Here is a 19,864-nt window from a genome sequence, read left to right as displayed (position 1 = left end):
CATTTCTCCTTGTTAAGAAGTTTTCACAAGGACTCACATTTATCAATCCTGAGAGACTCATGACTTTCTATGTGCTGTTGCATCAGTTAATGTTGGAAGGCTGTGACGTGCTGTTTTACCCTTAATGTTTTTCCTAGTCAATGAAGAATCTAGTCGAGATGCTGAAGTCACTGCCAGGGAGCACATGGGTGGTTCCAGCAGCTCCCTACAGTCCCGAGAAGAGAAGCAAGAGCCTGTAGTGGTAAGGCCTTATCCACAGGTGCAGATGTTGTCTACACACCATGCTGTTGCATCGGGCACACCTGTCACAGTGACAGCCCCACCAGCACATCTGACGCCAGCAGTGCCACTCTCATTTTCGGAGGGACTTATGAAGGTAACGGAGAGGTTTAAAATTTCACATTGAACCACAGCTAAAGGCTGGCTAATATTCCTGACAGTTTTCACGAAGTCATAGGCTCATGTTATTTTTAACCTATCAATTCAGCTTTTCTCTGTAACTCAGAGTTGTGCTGTTCTGCAGTGCCTAGTCTTGTGTGGCAGTTGGCATCACAGGATCTTTTCTAGTATTCACTCAACATTGATTTTATTCACGTTATGGGCGTGTTAAGTCAGTTTTTATCTTGGAGTGATACTCCAAGGTGTGTTTTAATAGCTTTCTAATAGGGGGGTATTGAAGAATGTCACCTGGTGTATTACCTTGTAGTTATGTTTCAAGGCACTGGTGGTTTTGTTTACTTCTGCCCAAACTTGGGAGGCAGCATTGTCTAGGAGAAAGAATTAGGCTCCGAGCTATGCAGATCTGGGCTTTCTTCCCAGTTCTAGTTTTTGCTTTCTTCCCAGTTCTAGTTTTTAACTGTGTGGCTTTGAGCAACTCACTTGGCCTTGGCTTCGTGTTTCCTCATCTGTAAAATGGAAATGCTAGTACTTCAGCAGAAAAACTCTGATGCTGATATGATATGTAAGGCTTCTGACATCTTTCCTGGCACTTTGCAGGTTTAATTTGTAGACTATTAACTGTAGCATAAAGTGCGTCACTGGTAAAAAGCTACTGATGTGTTTCGTGTGGTTTTCTGTTTGCAGCCACCCCCGAAGCCCACCATGCCTAGCCGTCCCATTGCTCCTGCTCCACCTTCTGCCTTGTCACTTCCCCCCAAGGTTCCCGGGCAGGTTACCGTTACCATGGAGAGCAGCATCCCTCAAGCTTCAGCCATTCCTGTGGCAACAATCAGTGGACAACAGGTTTTTTTCCTCTTAAATTGCTGGGTTTTTTGAACTGAGATGCCAAACTGTTGATTATAATTTATCAAATGCCAGCAGTATATTAGGCACTGTACTAAATAAAATATTTTGTAGTCACTGATATCTTTAAGAGGAACATAGCAGGTTTGGGAGGGAAGGCCCGCTCCAGGTAGTAGAAGTCCATGTACTTAGTGGCGTGCTATGTATTGAGCACCTACTGTGTGGGGGGCACTAGCCTCAGTGTCAGACAACAGTCTGGCTAAGAAAGGCCAGGTCTTCGAGGGGCTCAGTTTCTAGTTGTGCTGGGTAATGGGGGGGTGAGAACAGCCTATAGCAGTGTTTCACTAGGTTCTTCTCTGAGGAGTGTGAATTTGCATCTCTTGGATGGGTTTCCTCAAACAGCCCACCAGTCATGAAAATTTATTTTCAAGTCTCATGTTCTAAGTTAAAAAAAAATTTTTTTTTTAGACTTAACAGTCTTACTCTATAATAGACATTTAACTTATTTAGTTAAATTACTTCCAGTTGGAGGGGAGGGGAACAGACCTGAATCTCAAAACTTTCCCTTCACGTGTTCACGAAAAAAAAAAAAAAAGGTATTCCAAAAAGATGCACTATAGTTTACCTTTTTGTCATACTGCTAAAAGTACTGGAACCCCCCTACCTGAGCAGCACTGGCACCTGCGTTGGGAGAATGAATGGAAGGGACATTTCAGGGGTGATTTGTAGATTTGATAGGGGAGTACCTGTCGGATAATTTTTTTTAGAAATTCTGTATAGCACAAAGAATGAATGAATGCAGTGGCATGTACAGGAAATAGTGAAAATAGGAAAAAAGCTTCAACAAAGGCAGAAGAACAAGTATGGCAGACTAATACTGAGATGAGTGTGTCCAAAAGTGGACAGTGAGGTATGTCATCTGTTCCATATCTAGCAGCTCACTGGACTGGAGGCTGTTGGTGGGCCCTCACAGTCACTTGCACAGGTCTGTTGGCCTAAAGCAGTATGCTGTGTAAAAAAGACAGCCCAATATTCTTTCCCTTGGGGTGCTTACTACCTGAAAGGAACAACATTTGGAATCAGTTGACATCCTAGAAGCAGTGGCTAAGTTCCACTGGCTAAGACCAAACACGTGAAAATAACATCACATCCTATTTCTTGCAGGGACATCCCAGTAACCTGCATCACATCATGACCACGAATGTGCAGATGTCTATTATTCGCAGCAATGCTCCTGGACCCCCGCTTCACATCGGAGCTACTCACTTACCTCGAGGTAAAGACTGACCGTTTTGTTCAAACTCTCAAAATACATTGACATTTAAACATTTGGTTGAAGATATGGTAGCATAAAACATAACCAGAATCAGTTAAAGTTGCAAGACAGCAGAAGGAAGCGGTGTGCATTTTTAGCATGGTCTAATATGTGCTTATTATAGTTGCTGCACTGCGTGAGAGAGAAAAAGTGTGTGTGTGGGCCTCCCCGGTGGCACAGCGGTTGAGCACTGGGCTGTGAAGCTGCCCGCAACCTCTGCAGCGCCGGTTCAATCCCCAGCCTCCGGCAAGGGTCCCACATGGCGCGCAGACCTCTCCTGCTGTGCCCGCTACTCCCCTCAGCAGTGTACTTCATCAGTCTGCCTGTTCTGTTCCCCGCTCTGGCTCTGGTAAATCCTCTCACCGTCCCACACTTCTGACTGTACCCGGTGCTTGTATAAATAAATAAATAAATCTTTTTTTAAAAAAAAAAGAAAAGTGTGTGTAAGTTTAAGGCAAATTTCAAAAATTTTAATTTAAAAATATTCTTGAGGGTCTCTAAAGCATGGTCCAAAAATTGTCCTTTATAATGAAGAACTCCTTAAAACTATGATATTCTAATCATGGTCTTCAGTTTAATAAATCATAATATCAATAATGATTTTTTTTTTTAATGCTGAGAATTTTTAACGTTTAGTGATAAGGTGTACTCAATCTTTTTTTACAATAACAGTAAGAAAAATTTATTCTTACAATTAAGTTCTAAAAGTTTGTAAGGTGTTAAATTTAGTGAGTTTTCTCAATAATTTAACTAGATGTTGTTAACTTCTGTTGGAGAGTGTAAAATCATTGTTGGCAAAATCATGGCAACAAATGCAAAACCAGATTAACTTGGTCATAACATAACACAGTGCTGCTCAGAATTGAGCCCGCAAGGGAGTCTGAGGTCAAAACTGATTTCATGTAAATATTAAAGCAGCGTTGGCCTTTTGCCAGTGTGTGACAGTTGCACTGAGGGTGCATGCAGTGGTGGCTCAGGGAACACTCTCTGGCAGTCACACTGCTGGTGCCATGGCCTGATCAGGACAGTGGCTTCACACTGGTTTTCTTTTTTCTTTTTTCTTTTTTTAAAGATTTATTTATTTATTTATTTATGCAAGCACTGGGTACAGTCAGAAGTGTGAGAGGGTGAGAGAATTCACCAAAGCCAGAGCGGGGAACAGAGTAGGCAGAAGGACCGAGGTGCACTGCTGAGGGGAGCAGCGGGTGGCGGAGAGGTCTGCGCACCATGTGGGACCCTTGCTGGTGGCTGGGAATTGAACCGGCAGTGCAGAGGCTGCGGGCAGCTTCGCAACCCAGCGCTCAACCGCTGCACCACTGGGGAGGCCCCACACTGGTTTTCATTGTATGCTTTGCTGCTACATGTGTGCAGTTAAAATACAAAATAGTTTTCCTTAATGTCCTTGAAGAAAGAAGCAATACAGATTTTTAACTATTAAAAATCTACTCATGAGTACATGTTCATGTTCATTTTCTCTTGGGTGATAAAATGGGAACTATTCATACGGTGCTTCAGCTGAATACTGACATACTGAGGTTTAGAAATTATTCTGAAAATATTCTTAGGGAATCTAATTGGAACTATTTAAATTGTGAGCCTGTAAGCCATATTAAATGAAATTTCTTTTTTTCCAGGTGCAGCTGCTGCTGCTGTGATGTCCAGTTCTAAAGTAACCACAGTCCTAAGGCCGACTTCCCAGTTGCCAAATGCTGCTACAGCTCAACCAGCAGTGCAGCACATAATTCACCAACCAATCCAGGCAGGTCAAGGAGATGGGTGGTCAGCTAACAAGTGTAGAGGACCCACTCTAAGTTATTCACTCTGCTAGCACTGTGAGAGCACCTTTGCACTCCAGCAACTTTACCTATACAGTTCATGTTTAGTTGTGCAAAAGAGATACTAAGGGAAGACATTTCGTCAGGAGGAGTTTCGTAATAGGAATTCAAGGAATTGAAGGGAGCAATGCTGTGAACAGTGGTGAGGAAGACAGCGATGGTTACATACAATGTACAGCTAGAACTGAGGGGTTCTGATTTCCAAAGGAGTTAATGAATCCCTAAACATCTTCTGGGGACATCTGTGCTTTTCAAGGAGGTGGTCCAAGGCTTTCAACTTTTTCTTTTTCCCCAAGGAAATCTGTGGTGTACGTATTGGTGAAGTGCTATATGCTATTGCATGGGAGAGTGGTGTGTCTAAATTCAGAACTTGAAGATACGGAGTGTAAACTTGATTTTGTACATAGCAGAGAGTTTTTAAGTATTTGAACTCAGTAATGTGTAATCAAGGAAATGTCTTTGGCAGCTTTACCTCGCTGAATTATATACAGGAAGAAAAAATTCCAGTGCCTTGGTGACCAGACTCATAGTATGTGTGAGAGAGTTGGGTTTAACACAACAAGGGAGAGTGCCTATTAGGATATTGGGTAGGACTTGTCCAGCCTAGAGCTTTCATTTTTAAAAGATTTATTTTACATCTAAGAACTGGGGTGCAGGCCAGAGGTGTGGGGGGTAAGAGGATTCACCAGAGACAGAGTGGGGAGCAGAATAGGTGGATCTGTTGAAATACACTGCTGAGGGGAGCAGCGGGCGAGACAGGCGAGGTTTGCTGTACCATGTGGGTCAGCAACCTGGCTGGGGACTGAACTCACTGCAGTGTCTGCCAGTAGCTTCATAGTGCTGAGGCTTAACCCTTGCGCCACCAGGGAGGCCCCTAACCTTTCAATCCTGTAACCATATTAATGAATTAAAACATCTTGCTGACTAACAAAATAATTTGGAGAGTGGTTAAGCTCCCAAGAGTATATAGGGAGAATTGGAGAAAGAGCAGAAGCAAAACAAGAAACTCACCAATAAGGAAGACAGAACAGTAGTCGTAGTGAGACGACAAGCTGGCCCTGTAGGAGCCGTGGCGCGTGGTCTGGCAGTGAGAAGCAGACCAGGAATGATAGTTTGCTGATTTCATGTATTAAGTCAAGAAAGAGAGGCTACTCAGAAATGCTCAGGTGATTGGAAGAATGGTAGTGGAGCAACAGGTGAAGCCCAGTATGGAACTTGTTTGTCAGGTGAAGAGTTTACACACAGATGTAGTTTGAAGAGAAGTATGTCCTTGTGGAAGCACTCAGAAAGCCTCTGGCCACTGGATCTTCAGCCAGCGAAGAAGACTGTTCCCATGTGTTTGCCTTTTGCACACTGACTTGATGACCTGACAGCACTAGCTCCATCCAGCACTGGCGTAGGCCCTCTGAAGAAAGTTCATCATGGATAGAAGCATAATGCCTGTACCAGGACCAGTAGCAGATCTGTGGGAACTCAGATCAGCAAGAGAGATCCCAGTTTGTACAAATACTAAAACAAAATTTTGAATCCAGTCCCACTTGGAAAGGAGGGACTGTGTACTATGCAACCAAAAAGGGAACTTTTGGGTAATTGTGACTCTTGGTGCTCCAACAACCCATCTGAAAAAAGTATTCCTTAATTAGAATGGCAAGAATTTACTTTCATGTGAGCACAACATACTTATTCTGAGGGTCAAGTTTCAGATTTTGCTTTTAGTGTTTGACTTACTGTGTTTTGTTTTAAATGAATTATTTTTTCTTTTCTCTTGGTAGTCTCGTCCACCTGTGACCACCTCTAATACCATCCCTCCTGCTGTGGTAGCAACTGTCTCAGCCACCAGAGCCCAGTCTCCAGTCATTACTACAACAGCAGCACATGCTACTGATTCAGCACTTAGGTACATGTGGGAGTTTGAAACTAGCTATCCTGCTGTCCTCACTCATTCTCTCCCTTTTCTTCGCCTTCCTTCATTTAATTGAACTGTTGATTGAGTTTTGTTTTTGATAAGTTAGGTAGTGTTCTGGATGCTGAGGATAAAGTAGTGAAAAAAAATAGAAAAAATTCTTACCCTCAAAGTTTTTGTCTTTGGGGACTGCAGACATGCAATAAGAGAAAAAAAAAAATACGTAATACGCACACACTTTTCTGTGCGTGTGTGTGTGTAAGTAGTGTTTTGGAATAGTAAGAAGTGCTTTGTGGGGGAAATAAAGTAGGATGAGTGGGATTTGGAGCGACAGGGCAGGCAGTAATTACTAATTTCCTATAAAGTGATCAAGGAGGGCTTTGTTGATTGATTACACACAAGCCAAAAAGTAAAAGAGGTGATGAAGCAAGTCAGGCTGCTGTCTGGGATAAGAGCATTGTAGGCTAAGGAACAGCAAGGGCAAAGACCCCAAGACAGCAGTATCTTCACCACATACAAGGAACAGCAAGAGGTTATTTCAGGAGGTACCAGACTTCCTGGATCACATCAGACCTTATGACCACGCAGAGGATTTGGACTTTGCTGGGGTACAGTGGGAAGCCTTAGCAGAGTTTGAGTGGAGCAGTGTTGTGACGTTTTACTTATATCAGCCTGCATGCTGAAGAGTAGACTGTAGAGAGGCATAGTTGGAAACAGATTTTTTAGAAGAGTATGGCAAGAATCCAGGAGAGGTGATTGTTGGAGGTGGACAGACATGGTTAATTCTGGATAGATTTTGGAACTAGTCAAGAGTACTTCAGAGGAATTGCACAGGATGGTGTGAGAGAAGAGCCATGATTAAGCCAGCTCTAATTAGCCTGTACGGTAAGGAGTTTGGAGTTGTGTTAACTCAGATTGGAAAACAATGGGAAATATTGACCTGGGGGAGGAATTTCAGGCTTTGTGGGCATCTTAAGGTTGTACTGACTTCTGTGCATACAAATGGAGATTAAAATAGGTTAATATTTGAGTCTGTAGTCCAATGAAGAGATCTGGAGGGGATAATCTAGGAAAACATTATAGATGGGAAAGCGAGAAAATGGCTCCCAACTGAGATGGCTGTAGGGGGAGAGCAGTATTCTTAGGGGAGAACCCTGAGGGGTAAAGAATCTATTCAGAGAGCTAGAGGATACAAGGGATTCTGCTGAAGAAAGATAGTCCAGAGGAAAGAGAGGAAGGGTTGATGTTTGGAAAGAGGGAAAAAGTACATTAAGAGATTGATAGAGCCATACACGAATAAAATCTTATGGATGAAGGATTATCTAGGATGCTGCTTTGTGTGACACAATAGGGATGAAGACTTGATTCCCAAGCCCTTTAGTGAAGATGAGGCTATGAAAATTGAAGTGGGCAGTGGGATAGGAGTCTTACCAGGAACACACAGCTCCAGTGGTCTTTCCTTATTGTTGCCATTGGTTATGTGGAAGCCAGGAAAAGAGCCTTCAGCAATACTAACAGGTAATTTACGGAGCATAAGAAGGGATCATAGGCATGGAGAACAGAGCTCTCAGCAGCTAGAGAGGTTCCCCAGGACTTAATTACCAGTTGGCAGGGGGACAGAGTGGTGAGGAAGAGGGAGAAGTCTGAGATACCTTCATGTTTCTCCCTGATTGGACTAAGTCAATGAAAAGGAAATGAAGGAAAGAAAGCTGTTTTCAGAAAGAAGGTTGAGTTTGTGGTACTGAGTTTATCTGTGGAATCATCAAGTGGCTATTGTCTACATGGTTGAAGAGATACTTAAATCAGAAATAAATGGGTTTATTAGGAGTCATCAGCATGTAACCACACTTCAAACCTTGACCCTATAGGGAATGAATAGCGTGAAAGAGGTCCCAAACAGAACTCTGAAGAAAATATTTAAATGCGGAGTAGTGCCTCAAACTTAACCTTTAAGCATTAGCTCTACCATATAGTAACATGTGATCCTATACAAGTTTCTCAACTTCCCTGACCCTTAGACTCCTCTTCAGGAACAGTTTACTTTTTGGTAATTGGATATATTGCTTGAGGTATAAAGAGATAATTGCCTAACATACTGTGAGTTGTTAATTTTAACTTCATATTACCTTTAAGGATTAATATATTCAGATGGTGTAAGAAAATTCAAAAAGTATAAATACGTGTATAATAACTAGGGTTAGGTTTGGTTTTTTCAAAGTCTGTTTCTTCCAGATAATATTGTCGTACACTTTCAGCATACACCCTTGTTACAAATAATTGTGTTCCTCTTATGTACCAATATCTGCTTTAGGGTATAGCAAACCTAATTGAATTACACAGACAGAAACCCTAATGAGTGATTTTTCTACATATACCTGTAATTATGGTAAATCTCCAATATGTACCTTTGAATTCTGGAGATAGACATGATAAACAGGCCTATTTCCATAGAAAAAATGGAAAAAATTTCAAAGCCCTATTTCCCAGAAAAGCACCAATGTTTCCATTAAATTTGACCAAACTATCAAAGATCAGATAAACCAGTGATAACTGTATTGGTTCAAGACACAGAAAAAGGAAAATTTCCCTCAAAATTTCAGTGTTAAATCTTACTCCTTCTGTTAAATAGATTCAGTACTGCCAGACAGGTCTTTGATAATTTTTCACTTATAAGTTGATTAAATGAAATTGTCTCTTCAAGAAGGGCTTCCAGGTGCAACACTTTGAGTTTTTGCATGCTCAAAATAATTTCCGCCAATGTTCTTAGTTTGTTAATAAAATATTGTTTCGCTTTTGTGATCTTTCATGAGTATTTTCTAAGTCCTTTTCTTCTGCCTTCCATAGCTAGACAGTGCTGTGGAGAAGTCTGAGGACAGCCTGATGATTTTTAACCCCTTAAAAGGATATTGATTGCCTTGATATTTTTGCCTTAGATTGTTTATTTATCTTTGAATTTTGGCAGCTTTAACAGACTGTGCTTTATAGTGACCATTATGTATTGTTTCATTCTGGAACGATGATGTGTCTTCTTGAAATATAGCATGAAATTATGAAAAGTTTCTTGAATTGTATCTTTCTGGCTGGGGATAGGGTGCCCAAATATGTGTATGTTGGATCTTTTTGTATGACTTCCTTATCTAATCCTTTTTTAATTTTTCTACTTTCAATTCTGCTTGTTTTCCTCACCATCTGCTCTGTCACTGAAATTTCAATATTGTCTCTCTCGTGTTCTACTTTTAATTTTGCTTTTATTCCTGCAACGGTGAGTGGTTTTCTTTGGCTTCTCTTTTAAGCTCTGCCCGTTTATTTTGTCTCCTGTTATTGTCATCTCTTCCACTGAGCTCTTACATCTTTGTTTTCATTTCATTAAGTTTTTAAATTTATGGCACAGTTGTAATCTGTTTGTTGAATGCATTTCTAGTGAATTTCCCCCATTTTGCCATCTTTTTTCTTATGGCATTTTTAAATCAATCCTGTGCTGGTTCCTTTAGAATTTTTCCTGGTTCCTTTACAGTTTCTGCTGAACTGGCTGTTTGCAATTGGCTTTTTGTTGGAGGCTGAGCTATATACTGGTTTAGGAGAAATTTTCCTTAACGATTCCGTATTCCACATTTCTGTGGCTGTTCTCTCCTGCTGGTGAGGTAGACTGCTTGAAAATGGCAAGGTTTCTCTCTTCCCTGGGTCTTACTAGACAACTTTCCCAAATGAACTTACTTTCTATCTGTGTAATTCTTAGTGCAACTCTATACCCGCGAGTCCTATTTCACTGTCAGAAAAGATTTTGGTTTCCTTTGTCAGAGTGTACGCCTCTCTTTGGAGAATTACACTTTTCTGCAGTTGTAGCTGCAGAAATCCTCTCTCCTTGGGTTCCTGTGTTGTTATCATTGCTTTGGCAGTTCTGTTGTCTATTCTGCAGTTTGACGTTTTAGATGGCTCGTCATTTTGTGAAATACAGGGATGCATTCCTCCTTGTTTTCCTTGTTACTGTTCTCAGAGAGAAGTAGAAAGTTTGAAAATGGCCGTCTCTGCTTGGATTACTCCCCCCAAAACAAACAAGGACCCAGCTGATCACTGGAGGGTGTCATAACTACTTTCTGTCAGTTTTCTCTGTTTTAATCAAAATCTCTCATTTTCACTTCTCAGTTGCCCCAAATTTAACTAGTGAGAACGCCTTCAAACTGGCACAGGTGTCCTTTTGCTAACTCTCCTGTTAGTCAGTGAGCACTTTCTTGTCTCTGATTCATAACAAATTGAACTGTTTTTTTACTTCCTGTTTCCCTTGTCTTGAAATTAGTTATCTCTTTAAGGATCCTTGGTTCCTGTTAATTTGGAACCCAAGATCTGATTGCTTCCAAGGTATTACTACTTTTGGGCTTTTCCTATGGACAGAAGTAGTCTGTGTAGTAAAGATGGCTGTATCTTCAACCTGGTATTTCCAAATAAAATTTAGCCATACAAACTTTTTGTTGCTTTCTTAGATTTTTTTTTTTTTTTTTTGGCTAAAGATTTTTATTTATGCATACAAACACTGGGGTGTAGGCCAGAGGTGTGGGAGGGCAAGAGGATTCACCAGAGAGTGGGGAGCAGAACAGGCAGGTCTACTGAAAAACATTGCTGAGGGGAGCAGCGGGAAGACAGGAGAGGTCTGCTATGCCATGTGGGTTAGCTCCTAGACCGGGGATTAAACCCATGCTTCAGTGGCTGGTGATAGCTTGATAGTGCTGACTACAACCCCTGCGTCACCAGGGTGACCCCGCTTTTTTAGATTTTATAGCAGCAGTTCCTTAAATAGCATCACTTCATTCAACATCATTTTTATAATATGGATGAGAAAATAATTCCAGCTGACATTGAAGAAAACAGTATTATTTAAGAACCTGCTTTTGTCAGTTTCCAAGAACCTATTAAAGACATTAAATGAGGAATTACTATATATTTGTGTATCTTTTACTCTGAAAACCATGTTTCCTAAAGATACTAAAATAGCTACCTTTCTTCATAATATACAAAAAATATTTTCAGAGTTATAATTCAGAGTCCTAACTTCCTTGTCTTAAATTAACCCCTTGTTTTTGTAGGTTATAACTAACAACAGGACTACTGAGTAAAGTTTAACATTTCTTTACAGTACTTTTTATCTTCAGAATAGACCCAGAGTGGGAAAGTGCTCCAAAGTCATTTGATGTGACTTTTTTTCTGTGGGATATAGAATAACATCTTTTTTTTCTTAATTTACATTCACATACTTCCAAATTATAAACATATAGAAAGGTATACAATGAGGAGTATCCAACTCCGTTTTCTTATGCCTTTGCTTTTAAGGTAACATTTTAGTAGTTTAGTTCTCTTTCCAGTATTTCTTACAATTTAGTAATTATCGTAATTACAGTTATAATTTAATAGGATTGTTTGTTTAAATTTGTTTTTAATTTTAGGATTTTTTTATTTATCTTTTTTAAAGTTGTAAAGTATTTTTCTGGTGCACGAGTCTAAGTTATATCCATAGATGGACTCATGAGTATCCTTGTCCTTTGCCAAGTTACCTCATGCTCTTGGTAGCTCACCATTGACTTACCCTCTAATTTGCCCTCACAGAGTAATTTTATGAGATAAAATAACTTTTATGTATATACAGATAAGCACAGAATATTTTCTTTTTTTAACTTTGACATATGCTGTTGCATGTTTATAATGGTATGTTTCTGAGGTGTACTTGTGGGAGTGGGAATTGTAGGTCAGAGTAAAGGCAGTAATACCTACCTCAGATATCATTTTGAGGAGTAACTATTAATATGTGTAAAGCACTTAAAACACACCTGGCATGTAATGTGAATTATTTAATATTAACATTTATCATTGTAGTGCTATATGTAGTACCACATACAGACTGTTATAGTCTATTTTCAAAAGCACTTGAAAACATATCTAAACATCTAATATATGTAATCTTTTGGGGGTATATTTTTGTAAAAACTGAACCTCTTAAAGTGTAAGTTTGAATTGTGGAGATCCTTTCATGGTGATTTGTTGGCATTCTTCTTTGTTACTAGATCCTTAAATTGTTTACATAATTAGGTTCATCCATCCTAATATTTGTTACTGTTTCAGTTACGTATCTTTGTGTCTCTGTATATTCTTTGTTGTAAACACCAGGAGTGATGGTTTTCATGGCACTGTGCTTGGTTACCTGTATCATCAGCTATTAAAAATCCAGTCTCCAGGGCCTCCCCCGGTGGTACAGTGGTTGAGCACTGGGCTGCCAAGCTGCCCTCTGCTTCTGCAGTGCCAGTTCCATCCCCCTCGCTGCCAGCGAGGGTCCCGCATGGTGCACAGAACTCACCTCCGCGCCCACTGCTCCCCTCAGCAGTGTATTTCGGTCCATTTGCCTGTTCTGTTCCCTGCACTGGCTCTGGTGGTTTCTCTCACTCTCCCGCGCTTCTGACTGTACCCAGTGCTTGTATAAATAAATAAATAAATAAATAAATCTTTAAAAAAAAAAAAAAATCCAGTCTCCAGCAGTCAGCTTTCCCCTCAGTGAGTTTCTCTAAGTTCTGTGGTTTCATCTATTGCCAGATTTCCAGCTTTCCTTTGAACTTCAGCTGTCTACCATTTAACTCGCTTTCTGCAGCTAAAGGATAAACTAAATAAAGAGTTTATAGGTTTGTAAACTCTATTCTCTGCTGTCCCACTGGGTCTGATTTCAAAGCATTTTGGGGAAACCATTGCATAGTTCAGGTCTCATGGAGTCTCAGTTGAGTTTTCACCCTTACAGCTCACTTACCTGGCTTCCTTTTTCCTGACTTATATTTACATGGTTCCAAAATATAAAAGCATAAAAAGTTGTACAGTAAGGAATGTCATTGTTCTCTCTCCCCACCCGTCAAGTTCTTAAAATCCTTTCCCTTTGCCTTTTCTAGTAAATTTTTGGGTATCTTTCTTGTGTTTGTTAAATTCATATTCAGTTGGCATTCTTTTATACATTTTACCCAAAAGATTGTTTGATTCATCTATTCCTCTGCACCTTACTTTTTTTCACTTAACAGCATATTTTAAAAGCTTTCCATTTTAGTATATGGAGTGTTTCATTATTCCTTGTAGCAGTAACAGTGTATAAATGAATTTGAGGCATTTTCCAGTACTTTATTATTTTAAATAATAAATAATAAAGTGCATTGAATGACCTATCACTTGTGTCATTATGTATGTGCGCAAGGATATTTTGTAGGATGAATTCCTAAAAGTGATCAGAGTACATGCAATTCTAATTTTGATACCTACCATCTACTTTTATACCAATTTACACTCCTAGACTATTTAGAAGTGCCCAATGTTCTTGTAGCTTGAACAATAGTATACATTTTTGGATTTTTATCAATCTGATAAGTGAACAATGATAGTGTTTTAAATTAGTGTTTTAAATTACATTTCTTTTCCTGTGAGTGAGAATGAGCATCTTTTCTATATTAATAGGCCATTTGTGTTTTAGTGAACTAGCTAGTCATGTCCCTTGCCTGTTTTTATTAGACTGTTATTTTCCTCGGATTTTTCTAGGAACTCTTAGTACAATAAGGTTATGCTTTCCTCTTTGAGTCTTTTGACTCTGGTGTGTTTTGTTATGTAGAAAGTTTGCTTATTCACTCAGAGTCAAATTTACTGATCTTTTATAGCTTTTAGGTTTCAGAGACTTTTAATAGAAAGATTTCCCCAAGGTTATAAAAAGAATTGTATGTTTTCTTCATACATTTTTTAATTTGCCATTAAATCCTTGATTCTTTTTGTTTTTGTCCCATGTACTGTGTGAGGTGTGGACTCTTTTTTTTTTTTCCCCAAGTGACTATGTGATCTTCCCAACATGTTTTTTAAGTACTTCATTCTCCCCTTCTGCTTTGAGATGCCAGTTTTGTTTTGCTGCCAAATTTTCTTGCCATTATTGCAGTTTCAGTGGCTAGCTGCCAGTTAATTTTACATGCTGTGTAGTATCCCTTCTAATAATTAGACAATCATAGTTACAAATTTTTATCTGGTAAGGAATGACAAAACATTGGAGTTGGGTTCAGTGCTTCATGGTCACAAGTTAAGCTTTTGTTAATCAAAGTTGTATGTCATCTTCCCTCCTAACTTAAACTTAATATGGATCTTCATCTTTGCTCACGATGCAGTCTGTCCATTACAGCAGCGCTCACTGTAGAGGTGCTTGAGTTGATTAATTACATTGAGGATGGTAAGAATAGCCAGTAATTAATTTATTCAGATCATGGTGCTCATTGATATTTTTAAAATGAGTCTTGAAGCACTTTGAGGAGAGAAACTCAATGGTTCTGCTGTGGATTTCACATACTTCTAAAAAAATTACGACTGTATGACTGTGATCTCACATGAAATCGTTAATGGCTTGTCTCCCTGCAGTGTCTGGAGACAAGTTATAAATTATAATGTCTTTTCTGCCTTCTCAGTCGGCCAACTTTGTCGATCCAGCATCCACCGTCTGCAGCAATTAGTATTCAGCGTCCTGCGCAGTCACGGGACGTGACGACAAGAATCACACTGCCATCCCACCCTGCATTGGGGGCGCCAAAACAGCAGCTTCACACCATGGCACAGGTGAGGCCAGAGGCAGAAACCCTCTATATACTCTGTGGGCTAAAGCATATGTAGAGCCTCCTATGAACCTGACAGTATTAAAGGCGTGATGGCTTTTAAACTGCAATGGGAAACGTTCTTATTCATAACTCTGTGTTTGGGGTCCCCCTCCCAGAAAACCATCTTCAGTACTGGCACACCAGTGGCTGCAGCAACAGTAGCTCCTATTTTGGCAACCAACACCTTGCCTTCAGCAACCACAGCTGGTAAGTTGAATGACCAGTGTTCTTCCTGCTCAGAAAGATTGAGGTATAAGTGATACCTTAATTCTTCAAAGCTCGGCTTCAGTCAGAGAAAAAGAATCGGCTAGAAAAATTCTTTCAACTTAACCCAAGTGCTTTTTTAGGTTTTTGAGATTCTGTAATGTGTGCAAGGAGACCATTGTTGAAGAATTTCCTTTTTTCTCCCATTTCAGGATCTGTGTCACACACACAGGCTCCCACAAGTACAATTGTTACCATGACAATGCCCTCACATTCATCCCATGCTACTGCTGTGACCACTTCAAACATCCCAGTTGGTAAGTATCATGCAGCCTTAAAACACTAGCTTGAAAGGACTTCTTTAGCCCCTCTGAATGGGTCTTCATGTTGATAGCTAGTGCTGGGGGGTCTCGTTGTTGATTCTCTAAGCAATGCTGAATTTAGCTTTTAACATTTGACATACAGATTCAACATGGACAGTGGGGGGAGATAGGGTTTAACGATCTGTGAGTGCTCAGAGTATACTTAACTCTACTTTTGACTCATTTATCAAATTTTACCTCTTCCAGGGGTACCTTTTAAAGAATCAAGTTTTAAAATATATTGAAACTGACATAGCTAGAGAAGAACAGGAAAACAAGAAAGAAGCAAAGGTCTGGAATGCAGAAAAAATTGTACACTGATAGATTACTCAGGAAAAACCCTGGATAATGCAACTCTGGGAAGAGTACTAATCCTCTGGGCAGTTAGCCTGGCTACTCATCTGAGTGCTCCCTCAATACTGCATGGCCATCCTGCTTGACTTTTATTCCCCTTTTAAATATGTTTGTGTTCTATTAAAAATATATTTAGTGTTTCTGGCGATTAGGTCCTAGTCATCAAGAGCAGATATTGGTAAACATTTTCGATAGGGCTGGACAGTAAATATTTTAGGCATTGTAGTCCACATTGTCAAACTGTGGACAATGTGTAAACAAATGGGAGTGTGTGTTTATTAAGACATTTTATGGGTGCAATCATTTGAATATGATATAGTTTTCATGTGTCATGAAATATTCTTTCGAATTTTTTCCCCAACCTTTTAAAAGTATGAACCCATTCTTAGTTCACAGGTTATGCAGGAACAGGCAGGTTAGGTTCACAGGCCAAGGTTTACCAATGCCTGTTCCATGGGCTGCTACTCATAAGCCTATGAGGCAGAACAAGCCTCTCTTTAAGCCATGAACCACAGGGTTAATACCTGTTTTTACCTTTGCCTCTGTTCTGTACCAAAGAGCATGTCATCTTACTGTCTCCACGCCTGAAGAGATCAGATAGCTGCTATATATTTACTTTCGTGTACTTTTAGAAGTAAGACTGATTTTTGTGAGAGGATACACTGAACTGTCAGAAATTGGGTTATCAGACACAAAGTGTGGCTCCCCCAGCTGTGGTATCCAAACACTGTGGTGTGCTTTTTCACCCCCGCTCCCTGCTTCACTGTGTGAGATAGGCTGCAGCTTCACAGCCTTCTTAAGCAAACTTTAAGGACACTTTTCTAATGTCCTTAGTGTCTAGTTTCTAATAGGAGGACCAGAGAGATCCTAATTTCTCTTGTACGTAACTGGGTCCTACCAGCCCTTAAACTGTTACCAAACCCCACAAAAGCTTGTAGCAGACAGAGCACTGCTCACTACACTTTGGTATCTGAGAGACCAAACTTCTCTTATATTTGTCTGATGAAATTTCACAACTCTCTGAATATCGTCTTGGCACGTGTGTGTGTGTGGTTAGCATTCATATACTAGTTGAAAAAGATAGTTAACAGGAATAGTTGTCATTTCAAGCCATTTCCTGACTGTCGCTAAAAGTAGCCTCAGTTTCCTTGCACTTTAATGGCAGAGCCAAGCCCATTCTTCACCTTTACAGTCTAGAACCTCACTAGGGTCTCTGTAGATATGAAGAAAGCCAAACTAGTAAAGAAGGGGTAGTGTCTCACATTAGGGGCTCTCTGGTGTCATGTTGAACTCTCTCTGAAAAGAATTATTTTATAGATTAGTAATTTTTACTAATGCGACTGTATCTGCCTAAGAGATCACACTGGGAATAAACTCAGTAAAAAGTACCAGGAGACAGAAATAGTTTATTTGTTGGCCAAAACCAGCAACTTTTTTACCCATCCTAAGTCGTTACATTACTCAGTTTTAATCTTCTCAGCTTGTTTATCTTTTAATTTTAATCATTTCCTAATTTCAGATAAGAAAATCCGGCAGAAGTATTCTAACAGATATAGTATCTATTATATAATGTGGCTGTTTTTGTCCAGGTCCCATGAGCTTTATGTTCTGCTTTTGTTTTCCTCTTTCATAATAACCCAAATATTTCTTTGCCACATCATCGTGGGATCCCTGTACAAAGTTACCTTAGTTGAAAAGGGAAACTTGATAGTAATTCTCAAATTGATTTTCAAATTGAGGTGTAGGAGATATATTGAAATCATTGCTGAGTGGTACTTGGTATAGATGAGATTTAATATAGAATTTAGCCATTATTACTAACAGGAATGTGTTAAGATAGGGAAAAATACCCAATTAATCACAAGCAGAGGGATTTTGCCTCTAATGAATGCTAGTTTCCATCCTCATTTTCTCCAGCCCACAAGTAACAGTGATCTCCAAATTATAAAAAACAAAATCAGGGCCTCCCCTGGTGGCACAGCCGTTGAGCTCTGGGTTGCGAGGCTGCCCGCAGCCTCTGCAGTGCCAGTTCGATCCCCGGCCACCAGCGAGGGTCCCACCAAAAAAAAAAATAAATAAAAAACAGACTCAGATAATCATAATCACAGCATTCAGTAAATAGCCATAGTCTTTGGATATAGTATTATGACAACTTATACTGATTTCCGCAGAATATTTTTTAGTTGATTTTTTTTCAATGATTCAGAATATATGGCTTTTTAATCAGAAGAAAAATAAAAATAAATTCATGGGTGCGTGTTTGGTTGCCAACCACTGGTTAGTTACTCTTCCAAATGACAGCTGCGTTCCTGTTGGAAGCATTGTTTTTTTCACCCTTTCACGGGCACGGTGAACACAAGGCCTGGTTGCTTTCCGCTTGGCAGCCGCTCTTCTATGGCCACTTCTCTCCACATCAGCCAGTAGAAGTGAGCGCCTGCAGTGGGTTTGGGGGGGGTCCCAGCGGTCATCCCGCACAGGCCTCTCCAGCTGTGTTGTTGCAGAAGGAGCTGCACATCATGGAGAGTCTGTGCTGCTTCCCTTGGTGTTCTGTGCTCTGTACATGGGGCAGCATGGTGACCTCTTCCTGGCCTCTAGTGTCTACTGCTGGTGTGACTCGCGTCTAGATGGAAGCTGTTCCTCTATATCTGTGATGTTTTTCTCAAATTTCCTTCGCAAATTCCCAGACACAGAAGTAATAGCTTGACAATAACCGTGAAGTATGTCCCAGTTCAGCTATATTTTCTAAACAAAATTTGATTGCAAATTGTGGAGAGTAGACTTTGAGACTCAGAATTAATTAGAACTCTTTGGTAATTTTGATTTTGCTGTAAAGTATTACATAAAATCATTGACATTCAAAACATCGTAGACATTACTAAGTGATAATCTTGAACAAGTCTCCTCACAGATGAGGAAACTGATGGGGAATTAAATTAATTGATTCATTACTAATTAGGGAGCCTGGAGTAGAATCTAAGGTCCTTTTTCTATATGTTTGCTTTCTAAACTCCCCTTCGTTGTGTTTTTTTTGTTGTTGTTGTTGTTTTGTGGGCCCCTCGCCAGTGGCCGGGGATCGAACCGGCGCTGCAGCAGCCACAGGCAGCCTCGCAACCCAGCGCTCAACCGCTGCGCCACCAGGGGAGGCCCTTCCCTTAGATTTTTAGGCTTTATTTTCGACCATAGAGACTTCGTCAGATTCCTATCCTTGGTGTTCTTGCCCTTGCTCTTGGGAGTGAGGCTGTGCATTCATATCCACAGGGGGGTTTTGTAATCTTTACCAGGCAATGTGCAATGGCTTTTTTTTTCCATTGTGCAAGTTTGAGAGTTATTTTTTAATCACTTGATTACCTTAATGACCTCTTTTGTAAATTAGAGTAAGGCATTCAGATATAAATCTGAGGATCATCTTTCGTTTACTAGTAAATGGATCACTAAGGGCCTGTGTGCTTGGTGTTAGTCACCTGTGTAGTCAGAACAATTTGTAAAACAAATTGAAGGAACACCAGGACAATCTGTCTTCACCATTTCTGTATTCAAAATTTTATTGTTTCTTTTTTTAATTTAATTTTTTTTCTTTTATTAAAAGGTCTTCTAGAAGCTAGATTCCTAGTTATCTGGTTTTTTAATTTTTTTTAAGATTTATTTATTTATTTATACAAGCACTGGGTACAGTCAGAAGTGCGCGAGGGTGAGAGAATTCACCAGAGCAAGAGCAGGGAACAGAACAGGCAGACTGACAAAGTACACTGTTGAGGGGAGCAGTGGGCGCGGCAGGAGAGATCTAGTTGCGCCATGTGGGGCCCTCACCTTGCCGGGGATGAAACCGGTGCTGCAGAGGCTGCGGACAGCTTCGCAGCCCAGTGCTCAACCGCTGTGCCACCAGGGAGGCCCGTTATCTGGTATTTTTATTAAAAGATTTAATATTGCATACTGCTTTGACAAATACCAACAATATGACTATATCAGTGGATTATCGTGTGAGATAATTCATTTGAACCTTATACTCTCAT

At 40.1% G+C, this 19,864-nt stretch overlaps 1 protein-coding gene across 7 annotated transcripts in view; it reads left to right on the top strand.

Annotated features, from left to right (window-relative positions):
- Nucleotides 1–19,864, top strand: part of SAP130 (Sin3A associated protein 130) — a 57,272-nt gene that overhangs the window by 5,929 nt on the left and 31,479 nt on the right. For 4 of the 7 annotated variants that reach the window (XM_037523150.2, XM_037523149.2, XM_037523144.2 and 1 more), the window contains exons 2-9: nucleotides 138–376; nucleotides 1,084–1,242; nucleotides 2,407–2,518; nucleotides 4,192–4,316; nucleotides 6,165–6,289; nucleotides 14,749–14,896; nucleotides 15,051–15,141; nucleotides 15,351–15,455. In XM_037523150.2, the coding sequence (XP_037379047.1) occupies nucleotides 138–376; nucleotides 1,084–1,242; nucleotides 2,407–2,518; nucleotides 4,192–4,316; nucleotides 6,165–6,289; nucleotides 14,749–14,896; nucleotides 15,051–15,141; nucleotides 15,351–15,455 (1,104 nt within the window). The remainder of the gene's footprint in view (nucleotides 1–137; nucleotides 377–1,083; nucleotides 1,243–2,406; nucleotides 2,519–4,191; nucleotides 4,317–6,164; nucleotides 6,290–14,748; nucleotides 14,897–15,050; nucleotides 15,142–15,350; nucleotides 15,456–19,864) is intronic. The other 3 variants (XM_037523147.2, XM_037523146.2, XM_037523145.2) reach the window with 3 other exon arrangements.

The sequence above is a fragment of the Talpa occidentalis genome, unplaced genomic scaffold (assembly GCF_014898055.3).
Source record: "Talpa occidentalis isolate TD23 unplaced genomic scaffold, MPIMG_talOcc4v2.1 talOcc4.3, whole genome shotgun sequence".
NCBI lineage: Eukaryota > Metazoa > Chordata > Mammalia > Eulipotyphla > Talpidae > Talpa > Talpa occidentalis.
This window is presented reverse-complemented; position numbering and strand designations above follow the sequence as displayed.